The sequence below is a fragment of the Martes martes genome (genome assembly GCF_963455335.1).
Source record: "Martes martes genome assembly, chromosome: 6".
Lineage (NCBI taxonomy): Eukaryota > Metazoa > Chordata > Mammalia > Carnivora > Mustelidae > Martes > Martes martes.
The window spans coordinates 145,216,186-145,229,570 of NC_137893.1; the positions used below are offsets into that span (position 1 = coordinate 145,216,186).

The 13,385-nt window shown below is 46.2% G+C and overlaps 1 protein-coding gene across 1 annotated transcript in view; it reads right to left on the reverse strand.

The window, feature by feature from the left end:
* CARMIL1 (capping protein regulator and myosin 1 linker 1) overlaps window positions 1-13,385 on the reverse strand; it is a gene marked incomplete at its 5' end in the record, with an annotated part of 293,134 nt that overhangs the window by 176,506 nt on the left and 103,243 nt on the right. The window contains 2 exons of the mRNA XM_080805968.1: window positions 5,520-5,579; window positions 9,198-9,248. Coding sequence (XP_080662094.1) covers window positions 5,520-5,579; window positions 9,198-9,248 — 111 coding nt within the window. The remainder of the gene's footprint in view (window positions 1-5,519; window positions 5,580-9,197; window positions 9,249-13,385) is intronic.

Here is a 13,385-nt window from a genome sequence, read left to right on the forward strand (position 1 = left end):
AAATAAGCATAAATCAACCTGAGAAAAGGGGCAGGTCGCAAAGGGCAGCTAGTTGTTTATGGTCACATTTCAAATAAAAAGAACAAACATCACTTAAAAAAAAAACACCACACACATTATCTTGGATCTCAAAAATATTCATGTTAAATGCAATCCCTTTGGATTTTCACTGCATCAAAATAGCCTCAGATATTTACTCCCTGCTGGTATGTAACTTGTACAAAAACATAATGGGGAAGTACTACACTTAGGGTGCAACTAGCCAATTAGGTTAACAAAGCAGTTCTTAGATTTGTTTTAGGCTGTCCTAAAATTAGCTAAATTAAAAATAATCACCTGTCTATCAAAGTGTTAACAGTAAAAGGAAAAGTGATGTGGGGTGCCTGGGTGGCTCAGTGGGTTAAGCATCTGCCTTCCACTCAGGTCATGATCCCGGGGTCCTGGGATTGAGCCCTGCATCGGGCTCCCTGCTCAGCAGGGATCCTGCTTCTCCCTCTGCCTGCTGCTCCCCCTGCTTGCACTCTCTACCTCTCAAATAAATAAATAAAATCTTTTTAAAAATTTTAAAAAGGAAAAGGAATGCAACTTATTTGCCAAAATGATGAGATCAAAGAAAAAGACTTAAATGATCCACAAGCACCCCAGAGGTCTCTCTCAACACCTATCACCTCTGTGTCAGTTAGTTGGGTCTCCATATTAAAAAAAAATTTTTTTTCAATCCTAATTTTCATGCTCTGGTCTGGTCTTCTAGAAGGTGGCCCAAGGAATATTTCTCCCCCAAAAGGCAGCAAGAATGGCTGCACCTGGAGGTTATTTACTGTTCAACCCCAGGACGTCCCAACGAAGTATCTTCAGCAAATTAAAGAGGCTCTTACAGCTACGCTGTGAGGTCCCACGTGCATGCATCTGTGCGCATTTGTGTTTTAAAGAAGCCAGATGCTCTGGGACGCGGCCACTGTGTCGGTGCCCCGCGCCCCGCCCCCAACATTCCCACCGTGAGTAATTATATTTTCACTACGGGGCACTTGTACTTTCCTCCCATCTACCGCATCTATCTATTCCGTTCACGGTTTGGGTGTGAGCAATTAGTAATTAGCTTATTCTAATTCTGCTTCATCTTAACACCTAATCATCCTTAATTGCACAGGATTGAATAGAATGACAGGGAAGAAAAAAAGGTGACAGGTGAAGGGGAAGAAAGGAGGCCTTCAGATTCAAGCTGACACGAAGGCAGCTCACAGCCCCGAAGAATATGTCATCACCTCGGGCTGATGGAAAAATTGCCACAGAGAGATCCGGGGGACACTCTACAGCAAACCTTCCGCCACGACAAAGAACTCCTTCTCATATGCCTCTGTCCCTCCTATTGTGGCTACTGAAAAACCAAATGCATGCGCCAATTCTGGCTTTGCCACCTAGCAAGACAGAGCCCATGACCTCCAGTACACATTTAAGACAATAATCGGCAGTATCTTATTTAAATAAAATAATAATAATTGAATAATTAAATAAAATCTAAAATAATAAAAATAAAATAATCATCAGCAGTATCTTATGTAAGATTCAAATTTCCAACCCTACCCTGCCTCCTTTCTTTAAGGTAAAACAACCTGGCTACACACAAGCACTTTTAAATAAATGTCAGCCAACAGATCTGTCGAGTCTTTTTCGTTCTTCTAGCAGAAACAGCCATGGGTTTGCCAAAATCATCCTATGACACAGCAAACAATTAACCTTATAATTAAAAAAAAAAAAAAAGATGTTTTGGTTGTACAAGAAATTGTCCAAAGATTCTGTAACTATAAAACCGTATAATGGTTGGTCTCACTGTACTGACCACGAACGGACAACAGAATTTCCACAGAACCTGGATGCCAAAAAGTACCACGGCAATGAGATTTGGAAAATAAGATAAAGGTCTCTCACATTCCCACAGGGAGGAGGAAAGAGAACAGCAGTAAATGCCACATCTCACCAACTCAGTAACACAATGCACCTCTCTCACTCACACACGAGAAAGTGTGAGGGTCCCAGGCACGTGATCTGAGTTGACAAAGCTCTAATTAAATAGTGATTAAAAGTGAATCAATCCCAGAGAACATTAGAAGAAAATGGGGATGGGATGCCTGGGAGGCTCAGTGGGTTAAGTATCTGCCTTGGGCTCAGGTCATGATCCCGGAGTCCCGGGATCAAGCCCCAGATGGGGTTCCCTGCTCAGCGCGGAGCCTGCTTCTCCCTCTGCCTGCTGCTCTCCCTGTTTGTGTGCTCTCTCTCTCTGACAAATAAATAAAATCTTAAAAAAAAAAAGCAGAAAAAAAAAGCACGTCTCCATCAAGGGGGAACTGTGAGTGCCACAGGCAGATACTATCATCCTCATGTTAGAGAACATTGGAGAAACCACACATCAAAGGTCCCGGTTACCCGGGTTACTATTTCTCAACCTCTAGAATATGAGACTCAAATGCCTGCCCCAGACACACTGAGTCCTACCCGCTGTGTGCATGTGCGTGTGTGGGGGGGTGTGACAGGGCGGGGGTACTGCTGAGGTACCAGTGTTTCTAAACAGCACCACAGAAACTTCTGAAATATCAGAATTTGAGTGCTGCGAAGAGCCCAGCATCACAGGCCCCTCTGTGGAAGAGGCCCCACTGTCCCACTGTCCCTTCATCCCCAAGGTCCAGACTACGCTGACACAACACTATATACACCCCTCCTCCTATTCTCCCCGGGCCAACAGCCCCATGGGCCTGATACCACCTGAGCTCCTCTGAATGCCAGACAGACAGAAGGGATGGGACTACAGTGTCCCTAGACCAGACCAGCACCAGCATCCACACGGGGAAACCAGTCTCGCTGTCCCAACATCCTTTCTCATAATTAAACCCCACAGCCAAATCATACTTTGAATATAACCTTGGCATTAGCATCTCAGTGGTGCCCTTTTGCCTGATCACAACCCTGACATCGTAAACATAAACATCCCAGAATGAAGACCGTCAAGAAGGCCCCGGTGATGTCATCACTCGTGAGTAACCATCACTCCGGCATATGTCTGCCATTTGGGCAAACATATGGTGCTGTAATTTTCCTTCCAAACTCCAGTGTCTAAAGAATGCTAAACACACAGGATAAACACTGCTCTCAGATGAACTATGGAAAAGTTCCAAGGATTGGTATGTTAACCTCGATCAACGTAAAATGACAGTTCTGACAACTTTTAAGAAAGTCATCAACAGACCACACGCACACACGCGTGTGCAGACACAGACACACATTCTCTTCATAGTTTTAAAAACGAAAAGTAGAATGAAGGAAACAGTAAAGATCAGAGCAAGAATCGAGGAAATAGGAAGCAAAACCAATAAAATCAATAGAGAAATTCAACAAAACCAAAACAAGTGCTTGGAGAAGATCAACAGACTTGATAAACGTCTAATCAGACTGGTAGGTAGGAGGGCAGGTAGAAGAAATAACGGATCAGTAAGAGGAATGACGTTCTAGAGCTCCTGAAAGCATAACAAGGGGATACTATGAACCACGTCGCATCAGTAAATCTGACAACTGAGATGAAACGGGTAAATTTCTTAAAAGACACAAACCACCACAGCTCACTCAAGAAGAAACATATAAATGCATCCATATCTATTAAAGAAATAGAATTTTTCATTAAAAACCTTCCCAAAGAAGAAACTCCAGGCCCTGATGGCATCCCTGCTCAATTCAACCACACATTTAAAGAGTTGGTTATTCTAAATTTTTCTAAAAAACCAAAGAGGAAGGATTAATTCTATGATCACTCTAACACAGAAAGTGACAAAGACTTTTTTTAAAGGGAAAAGTACATGGGCGCCTGGGTGGCTCAGTGTGTTAAGCCTCTGCCTTCGGCTCAGGTCATGATCTCAGAGTCCTGAGATCGAGCCCCGTATCGGGCTCTCTGCTCCGCGGGGAGCCTGCTTCGCCCCCCCCCCCCCGCCTGCCTCTCTGCCTACTTGTGCGCTCTCTCTCTCTCTCTCTGTTACATAAATAAATTTTTAAAAAAAAATCTTAAAAAAAAAAAAAGTTAAACATGGGGGCACCTGGGTGGCTCAGTGGGTTAAAGCCTCTGCCTTCGGCTCGGGTCATGATCCCAGGGTCCTGGGATCGAGCCCCGCATCGGGCTCTCTGCTCCGCGGGGAGCCTGCTTCCCTTCCTCTCTCTGACTGCCTCTCTGTCTACTTGTGATCTCTGTTAAATAAGTAAATAAAATCTTGAAGAAAAAAAAAAGTTAAACATGTGCCCACCATACACTTCAGCCATTCCATTCTGAGATATCTACCCATGGGAAATGAAAGCCTCTGTCCAATCAAAGATTTGTACATAAAGATTTGTAGCAGCAGCTTTGCTGGTCTTGGTCCACAACACAAACAACCCAACTGTCCCCCACCAGGTGAAGGGATAAGGCAGCTGTGGTAGAGCCCACAGTGGAATACAACAGAACAGGCGGGGACAGAGCGGGACGCAGCGGGACACACTGGGACAGAACAGAACACAGTGGAACACTACTCAACAATAAAAAGGAACTATTGAAACATGCAACAAAATAAATCGATCCCAAAACAATTATTCTGATGAAAGAAGGCAGGCAATAAAGTATCAGACTCATCTCCAGCGGCAGGGAGCTGACGCCTACAGGTGAGGAGAGCAAGAGGGAGTGCTGCCTGGGCGATATGAGGAGACCGTGCGATGAGGACTAAGTCTGGTATCTCGACTATGGTAATGGTTTCACAGCACGCATACGTCAAAGCTTAACCACACTGTACACTTCAGTTTCTGGCATATTACTTATTATCGCTCAATAAAGCTGTTTTCAAAAATCTGCATCTTAGGGACACCTGGGTGGCTCAGGTGGTTAAGCGTCCAACTCTTGATTTTGGCTCAGGTCATGATCCCAGGGTCGTGAGATCAAGCCCCACGTGGAGCCCTACCTCAAGGCCCGTATCAGGCTCTGTTCTCAATAGGGAATCTGCTTCAGATTCTCTCTCTCCCTCTCCCTCTGTATCTTCCCACCATGCGCTTTCTCTCTCTCTCTCTCTCTCTCTCTAAAATAATAAATAAATCTTTAAAAAATAAAATAAAAATCCACATTTTATTAATACCAATAAAATTTCATGCATCACTATATTCCCAGAAAGACCTTATTAGATACTATTGCATAATAGCTACAAGATTTTAACACTAAACCTTGTTGTACAAAATCTCATGTTTACATCCCCAGCTCACGTAAGAGCTCATGGTTCCTTCTCAGACTGAGTTCCGCAGAATGTGTTTACCTTCCGAGAACAACACATTCCCAGCCCCGACCCACCCAGCCCCCTGTGCAGGCTCTCATTCAGAAACTTCATTTTCCCTAATCTGGTTTTCCTACATTATCTCAGAGGATTTCAACAGTGAAACCAGACAGGAGTTTCCCAGTTTCAGAAACCCAAGAGAGGTTAGGGCCCTGCCGTCGGGACACGCAAGCTGCTGCTGTTGGCACGTACCTGAGCGGACTTGTAGCACATGACACCATGAATCTCCAGGTAACTGAAGGTTAACTCGAGCTGCAATTGAAATAAAAACCTGTAATGAATGAGGGTGGCAAAACCTAGACTTCACGGTGAAAATGCTACAATTACAAACAGCCTGAGAGCCAAACGAGGTTCTGGGTGTCTTCGGAAGGCGGGCGGGCTTACCGTCTCCATTCCTGCAGGAAGATATGACCTTGATTACCGTCTTTCAGAAAAAGTATTCTTCACTTTACTAAAGGGCTGAAAGGAAGCTAGAAGTCTGACTGTTTAAACTTCATCAAAAGACAAACTCAATGGAAAGTTCTTACACGTCTACTCTAGTACTTCATTGAGAGATGAATGTGTATGAAATGAATGCTCTCCTATTTCAAAATTTTGCTCCAGAAAGTCCCATCAAGATGACGATGCTGGTTTTCTCTTCTCTCTAAACCCTTACCTCTTTGGGTGACACTCTGGCCACTTAGTGGAATCATAGTCATTCTTTCTCCATCTTTCAAAAAAAATGCCTATTTTGAATGGATTTAGAAAAATACAACATGTAGGAATTTTAAACTGTGGTTAAATGAAACACACAGTAATATAAAAATTTTATCTCTGTGGGCAGATAAATGATTTATTTCCTTCCCATTTTAATAAGTGATCCTTTCTCTCTTCCCTTATAATCAGCATTTTTTTCCCCCTTCAAAATAGCTCCAGTCCCACACTTTTCGTATTTTTCCTGGACAACAGCCACTAATCTTTCCCCCAATTTTGCAGTCTTTCATCTGACTACAGCAAACAATCCCAGCACACCTGTTAGAGGAGACTGAGTTAGATCAGTTTATTTGAACTCTTTGCCCTCAAACTAGAAAGGTAAGGGGAAAAGTACCTTTGAGGGAACCAAACCCACAAGACCCTTATTTGTGCCCCTGGGTGTTATGCTGTACCCTATGCATTTGGTAGGATAAACCTTATAACGGAGAACCCCTGAATCTCCAGCTAACTATCTTGATGTCTGGTGCTGAGGGCCAGAGGTAGAAAAGTTATTCTTTCATTATTCACTTAGTCAACCCACAGACGCATATGGAAGGTCTAGTATGTGCCAGGACTGGAACTGGAAAGAAGAAGGAAATAACTCTCTTGTCCTCCCAGAGTCAAATGCGGCACTGGAGGCCCATTTTAAACATTCTATTCGAGTAGAAGTCTTCTTACCTACCATTATTATCAAGACTGATGCTTGGCTGGGTTTCAAAAAGTCACCTCAAGCAGGAAATCATTTTCTAAACAGTATTCATACCTACCTTCAGTTAGTTTGAAGCAAAACTTACATTGTTTCAGTGGCTAGCCTTTGACAGAGTGACCACGTTTCCTCTTTGAGTAGAGCCTACTGGCTAGCCTGGCAACTGCATCCTCTGGGGGCCGCGCCTGCAAATGTAGGGCGCCTGCCATCCAATTTAAGTCTCTCCAAAACGGAGTGAGGGGGTGCCCGGGTGGCTCAGTCAGTTGAGTGCCCAACTCTTGATCTCAGCTCGGGTCATGATCTCGGGGTCATGGGATCGAGCCCCACGTTGGGCTCCGTGCTCAGCGGGGAGCCTGCCTGTGATTCTCACTCTCTCCCTTTGCCTCTGCTCTTCCATGTCCCACCACTCCCTCTCTCTCTCAAATAAATAAATCTTTAAAAATAAATAATAATAAACACAATGGAGAATTTGAAGACACTTGCAAAGCAACTTGAGGGTATAATTTTACTGAATTATTATGCTCCCCACCACCTCAGCCTTTAACAACTGTCTGGTCCTTAACAAGACAGTAATTTCTTTTTCCATAATTCACCTTTACCAATATTTAGTATTGCACAGATACTCTCTCTTTTTGCAGCCTATTTCACTGCTATGTGAAATACCTTTAATTAAATAAATGTACTGCTGTCATTACAGCTGCTATGAATAGGTTTGGAAACAAACCACTGAACCTCAGTGGGCACTCATTCAACTGGTGGGAGCAGGTGTGAACAGGCGGGTGCTCTCACCGCCCAGCAGCTATGAAAACCAGCTGGCATGAGTCCGCACCGTGCGGCATGGCACAGGTACCTGTGATCAATCTGGCCGAGGGAGGTTAGTTGGAGGTCAATTAAGACGTTTCCATGGCACCTGGGGCTGTCACTGAGAGAAGCAAAGTGTCAGGGAGCAGGAAAGCCTGGAGACATTTGGCGAGGCTCTCAAGTTTGTCAAGGAAACAAGGAGCCAAAAGGGAAGTCCAGGCAGAAGGCGGGGGGAGATTCTTCAACCCAGCTTCTCCGTGGGTCCGTGCCTGATCTGATAATTACCCACTCCTGCCCGCAAAGCGGAGCTGGGGCCTTCAGGGGCGAGAGCAAATTTCTATTTCTTCACTGGGCGTGACTGCAAAAGTATTTACTTTGTGGGTTCATCCCAGAGATGGACATTTCTATTTTTTACATCTGACTGCATGTGTGATACATTTAACATAAATACCAAAGAAAAAGTGTTCCATCACTGCCCCAAAAAAGAGAAGACGTTTAGGCCATAGTCAGTACCTACTGTATAGTACTCTTCTGAGTATAATTATTTCCCCGGGAAATTAGTGCCATCGACACAGGTCTCGCTTCCCAGCCAAGGTGTGCTGCGGCACATGAAAACCAGCCTGGTGTAAGGGGGCAACGTGAACACACATCACTTTGGAAGAAAACTGCTTTTCTCTATCTGTGACACTGACGAGATATGAAATCAGAACCAATGCCCGAACTATGCACGATGCACATCACAGGACAAAGCCAGTCTGCGGGCATCGCAAGGGAGGGGGCAGTATGGGATCACCCAGCAGAAGCGGGGTGGCGACTGCCCCAAAGATAAGCTGCCTTTCCACATCAGAACATTTTTAATTAGGGGAAACATTATTCAGGGGCCTTCTACTCAATAGGGTACTTGACTATTTCTCAAGCCCATAAAATTTCCTTCTGCAATTAATTTTTCACCAGTGGGATAATGGTTCAGTCACTTCCTTATAGCCTGCCTTGGGGTGTTTTACTATATAGGCAACGTAGCCCAACACCATCCCCATAATTGATTTCATTTAGGACACATTAGAAACAGACTCACTTCACATGACCAAAGGGGGCGGGGACCAAGAGTCGCATTCCTCGGAGAAACATCATAAAATTTAGCATTTGTTATCATCGGGGGGGGGGGGGGAGGCAGCAGGCACCCTGAGCCCTGGACTAGCAAACAGTGAGCTTGTCTCTGACGAAATTAAATCGATCCTTTCAAGAATAGAGTGGTTTCGTGGTCGGGGATATGGAGCACAGTGCTTCCCCGCTTTTCACGGGATGCTTTTAAACGAGAAGAGGAAAAATGATGGAGTAAAAGCTATTCGTCATCGCAACGCTGAGGTGCTTTCTGGGGGAGAAGGAAGGAAAACACGGGTGTGCTAAGAACACTCCGGACACAGCCTCAAACGCGAAGTCCGCATCACCGAGGAGTGAGCGTGTGCGCGCATGCGTGCGCATGCCGCATGCGGGAAGTCTGCGTCGCTGAGGGGCGCGCGCATGCGTGCACATGCCTCATTCGGAAGTCTGCGTCGCTGAGGGGCGCGCGCGCGCGTGTGCGTGCGTACATGCGTGCGCGTGCATGTTGGAGGAAAGGCATGGCCCCTTACCTTGCTAGGGATCCGTGCCGTTACAAGGAAGGCCCGGCATGATGTGAGCACCTGCAGGAGAAAAAAGCAGCATCAGTATAAGCACCACCGATGGGACTGGGAGGCTCTGGTGTGACCCACAGGACTGAGGGACATGGAGCACCGAGAGGCCACGGGGCTTGGCTCCGGGCATGTGAGAAAACTAAGGGAACTGGGACGGCTGCTGGCCATGAGAGTCGCTGTAGGCACCGAACAAACCACCTGTGAACGCTCAAGGGGAGCGGTGGGTCAACGGCCCACAGGACCAAGAGAGTACTTCAGCTGAGTCAGCACGACAGGTCTTACAGACAGACAGTCATGAGCCTCCCTATATCAACAGCAAACTGAAGGAAGAAGCCAAGGGCTCATGCACACTTTCCAATTACAACCACCGGCCACGCTGGCCCTCTTGCTTCGCCTTCTCTGTACCCAGGCAGAGAACACTTACATAAGGCCCAGGCAGCGTAACCCGTGTACTCCAAGCTGTCCCCAGCTAAGTTTCTCGGTGGGCTTGTCCCAGTCCTTGAGAGAACATGTATGGAAGTTTTGATTCCAAAACTCAGCTAAGAACATCGATGGAGACCAGAGAGCCCCACATGCCCTGCAGAGGCTGGAAATGGTTTGAAGTCAGGCCTGGAGGAGGGATCCCACATCCATGACTGCAAAGGTCCAAAGGCCCCTGGAGGCCCAGGCAGACCCCAGGGCCTTTGCAGTGGAGAGGAGGAGTCTCTGACACTGTGGTGCTGCTGGGAGAACTGGATTCTTCATCTCCCAGAGAACCTCCTTATCACTAAATTTAGTATTTACAATGCAGCACACATGTTTCTCTCTTCCGGGGGCACTAATACAAGCAACCCCCAGTCTTGTCGCAAATCTGAAGCCCAGAGAAACTCCGCATAGAGGTAAATTCGTATCCAGGTCACAAAACTCACGTGCCGAAAGAGGACTCAGTATCACCTGTGACCTAAAACCCCCTTGTTTATCGTCTCAGTTTCCCATCTGAGAGCAGGTCCAGAAAAACTCATCACATTTGCCGGCTTGTGCCAGCATTGAGACTGGACACTGGGACCCCTTACCCCAGTGTATTACATCTCTACACCTTCCCCTCACGTGCACAATACATTCAATGCCAAAAGCCCCAGACAAGAACAAGCCTTTCCATTATTTGCAAAAATACATTATGCTCTGTGAACAGTCCTGCAAAGGGAAACTGGTCCCACGACATCCAGGATCGTGTTACAAGTGCAGTAGCAACAACCACGACCAGTACTGCTGGTTACGCCATCCCTGATCCTCTAAGAGCTAGAAACAGTTATTATCCCTATTCGAACAAGAAGAAACTAAGGCCTGGAAAGATTATGTCACTTCCTGAGTGACCCAGAAAGCAGGTGGCAGAGCTGGGATTTGAAGCTGGTGTGGTCTCGGTCCAGAGACTAATTCCTTATACAGACCGTCAGATTTCCAGAATCTACTTCCTGAAGAGTCTACACACATGCAAACATAGATGAGTCACAGAACTTTAAAGCCAGAAAAAAGCAAACGGGTATAAGCGTCACTGGCAGGATGAGGGATGTTTGAGGATCATAAGGAAAAGAACCTGTCCCTACTAGTCTGCCTGTCTGTCTCTGTCTTCTCTCCGCCCACCTGTTTCTAGCTCTCTACCTGTGTAACTCAGTCTGCGTGTGTCCCTCCCCACCTGCCCCCCCTCTTCCACACCCTGCCCTGCTGTGGCGGCCCCTGCCCCCCATGCTCCCCAGCTTCTCAGTCTCCAGTCCCTCCTCTGGTTCCCCACTCCCCACCCCCACTCTGCCCTCATTTCTCAGCACTTCCCCTATGAAGAGCACTCGAGAGCTTGTATCTTATTTATGTCTATTTCCAACAGCAGACACCGTCCCAGAGGAGATCCCGCATTCTGGAAGGATATTTCATTTGTAACACGGTCACAGAGACACTCGAACAAAACGTGAAATAAAAATGACAAGGCACCTTTTGACACGGTTGAACAAAGAGCACCTCCGTAATTAAGTGATTACAAGGTCCCCTGTGTGAATCTAATTAATAAGTCTCAGAAACTAATCTCAAACAAGCACCCGGCCGACTGACACGCAGCGGCGCGGGTCGGCTTCCCGCCCCTTTGTCTGTGCGGGGCTCGGGGGAAGGAAGGAAGTTTCCCCACAAGCAGCCTGCCTGCCTTCTCTGGACCAGGCCTCTCCAGGTCACTCACCACGGGGGCTTCTAGGTGCCACGGATAGAGTATTCACTGGGTCAGTACACTTTTTAAAAGGGAGGATTAAAACAAAACAAAACAAAACAAAAACCCCAGAATGTTCCTAGGGCTTTACCCTTTGAATAAAGAGCAACCGACCTCTTGACCATGCGTAGACACTACGACGTCCTAATGAGCGCTTCTGTTTTCCCTCAGCCAGCCTGACAGAGCCTGCAATCCGTGCTCCTGTGTGCCAACTCCCTTTCTTTAAAAGTATTCCTTAAGTACCCAGTGTCCTCTGCAAGTTGTACCCAGTGTCCTTTGGAATTTGGACACGGGCCAAAAGAATTTGCCTGAAAAGAGCCACATCTGTGTGGGAGCCCAGGCTTTGAAGGAAGAAGCTTTCTGCTGGCTGGTCCCCATTTCTGGTGGTCATCTACGGTCCCCAGAGGCACGAGGACTGGTCTTAGAAAGTTTGGGAGGGGGTGGGGTGGAGTGGGTGAAATCCTCCGAAGCCGACCCGGCCTTTCCCAAGACTATGCCCGCCTGCGAGCGTAAGAGTGTAGCAACATGTTGCATCAAGAGTGGAAAACTACAAATGCCCCCATTCCAAGAATCCTGCCTCTTGGTCCATCAGTGCAAACTGGGCCAATGAATGGGGCTACGTTCATACTGGGAACCCCAAAGAACTTGATCTCCTAGCTTTCCTGTTCAGCTCCCAGACCGCCCCGGGTTTTGTGGGCTTGGAGGCTTCAGTGTGCCTACGTATGGCGATCACCCAGGGAAACTCCTCTGCGACTGATCCCAGTAATGAGCACCACCTCGGTGCTGGGAGTAACAAGCACCTCATTTGCCGATGTTTCTAGTCTGAGCACTGAGAATCCTGTGTTCCAGGACTCCAGGACCCTTGCTCAGCCTCCCTTCATGGGTTTGGAATCAGGAAGGCAGATTTAAATTCTGGTTCTGCTACTCGCAAGCGGTTTAACCCCAACAGTCAGTGAACTTCCCGATGCCTCAATTTGCTCATCTGTAGAACAAGAGGAATATTCCTCCCCAGGACAAATGCTGTTATTTTAAGTGTGATACCGACGTAGATAAAGGCCTAGCCCAGCTCCCGGAAGGTCTTTGCCAAATACCCGTTCTCTATCATTTTAACTGATGTGATAGCATCTTAAATTTCAATTCCCAAATTAAGATTAAGTAGTTACACTTGCTGGATTTTTTTTTTAAATAATAGTTTTTGGCAACAGAACAAAACAAACAAAACCTACCAAGATTCTGAGATATCCTCTAGGCTAAAATTTTCAGTTCAATATATTTTCTTGCAAAGTTAAAAAAAAAAAAAAAACATGGGGGCAGGTAGAGGGCCTCAGAAGAAATATCTGTGCTTAATCGAGGAAACTTAGTCACCAGGGATAAGCTACAACTTCCCTCCCACCTCCTCTGGGGAGGCCCATTCTTCCACAAAGGTCTTAGCATGCAAACCACATCTTCAAGCCCTATAATGAATTTCCTCTCCCTTTCATTGAAATGCAAGCAGCAGCCTTGCTCCCTCTGAGGCTTCTCCACTCAACTTTTAACTTCAAAATTTTACTTCGAATCGTTTTATAAAAATCCTCCCTACTGCTAAGACTCACAACTTAGCAGAGGAGCCTAAATCTTCTTACGGAAATGATATATAATGAGGTTGGTTATGAAGCCCTCTCACTGCACACTTCTTAAAAACTGAAATAAATACCTATTTCACCCTCTTTAATAACTCCATTGCCTAAAGCCCACCGCTGCACAGGTAATCCATAAATCATGCCACCTAAATCCACATTCTCTCGTGCAGATTACCAAGAATGCCTTTCCTTTAAAATTGGGCTCTACACGGCAAATATTCAAAAAAGGGTCTTATACCCCCTAAGTACTCTCTAATTTGCAAGCAAACTAAATGATGAAAGCCATGTAATACGTTTACC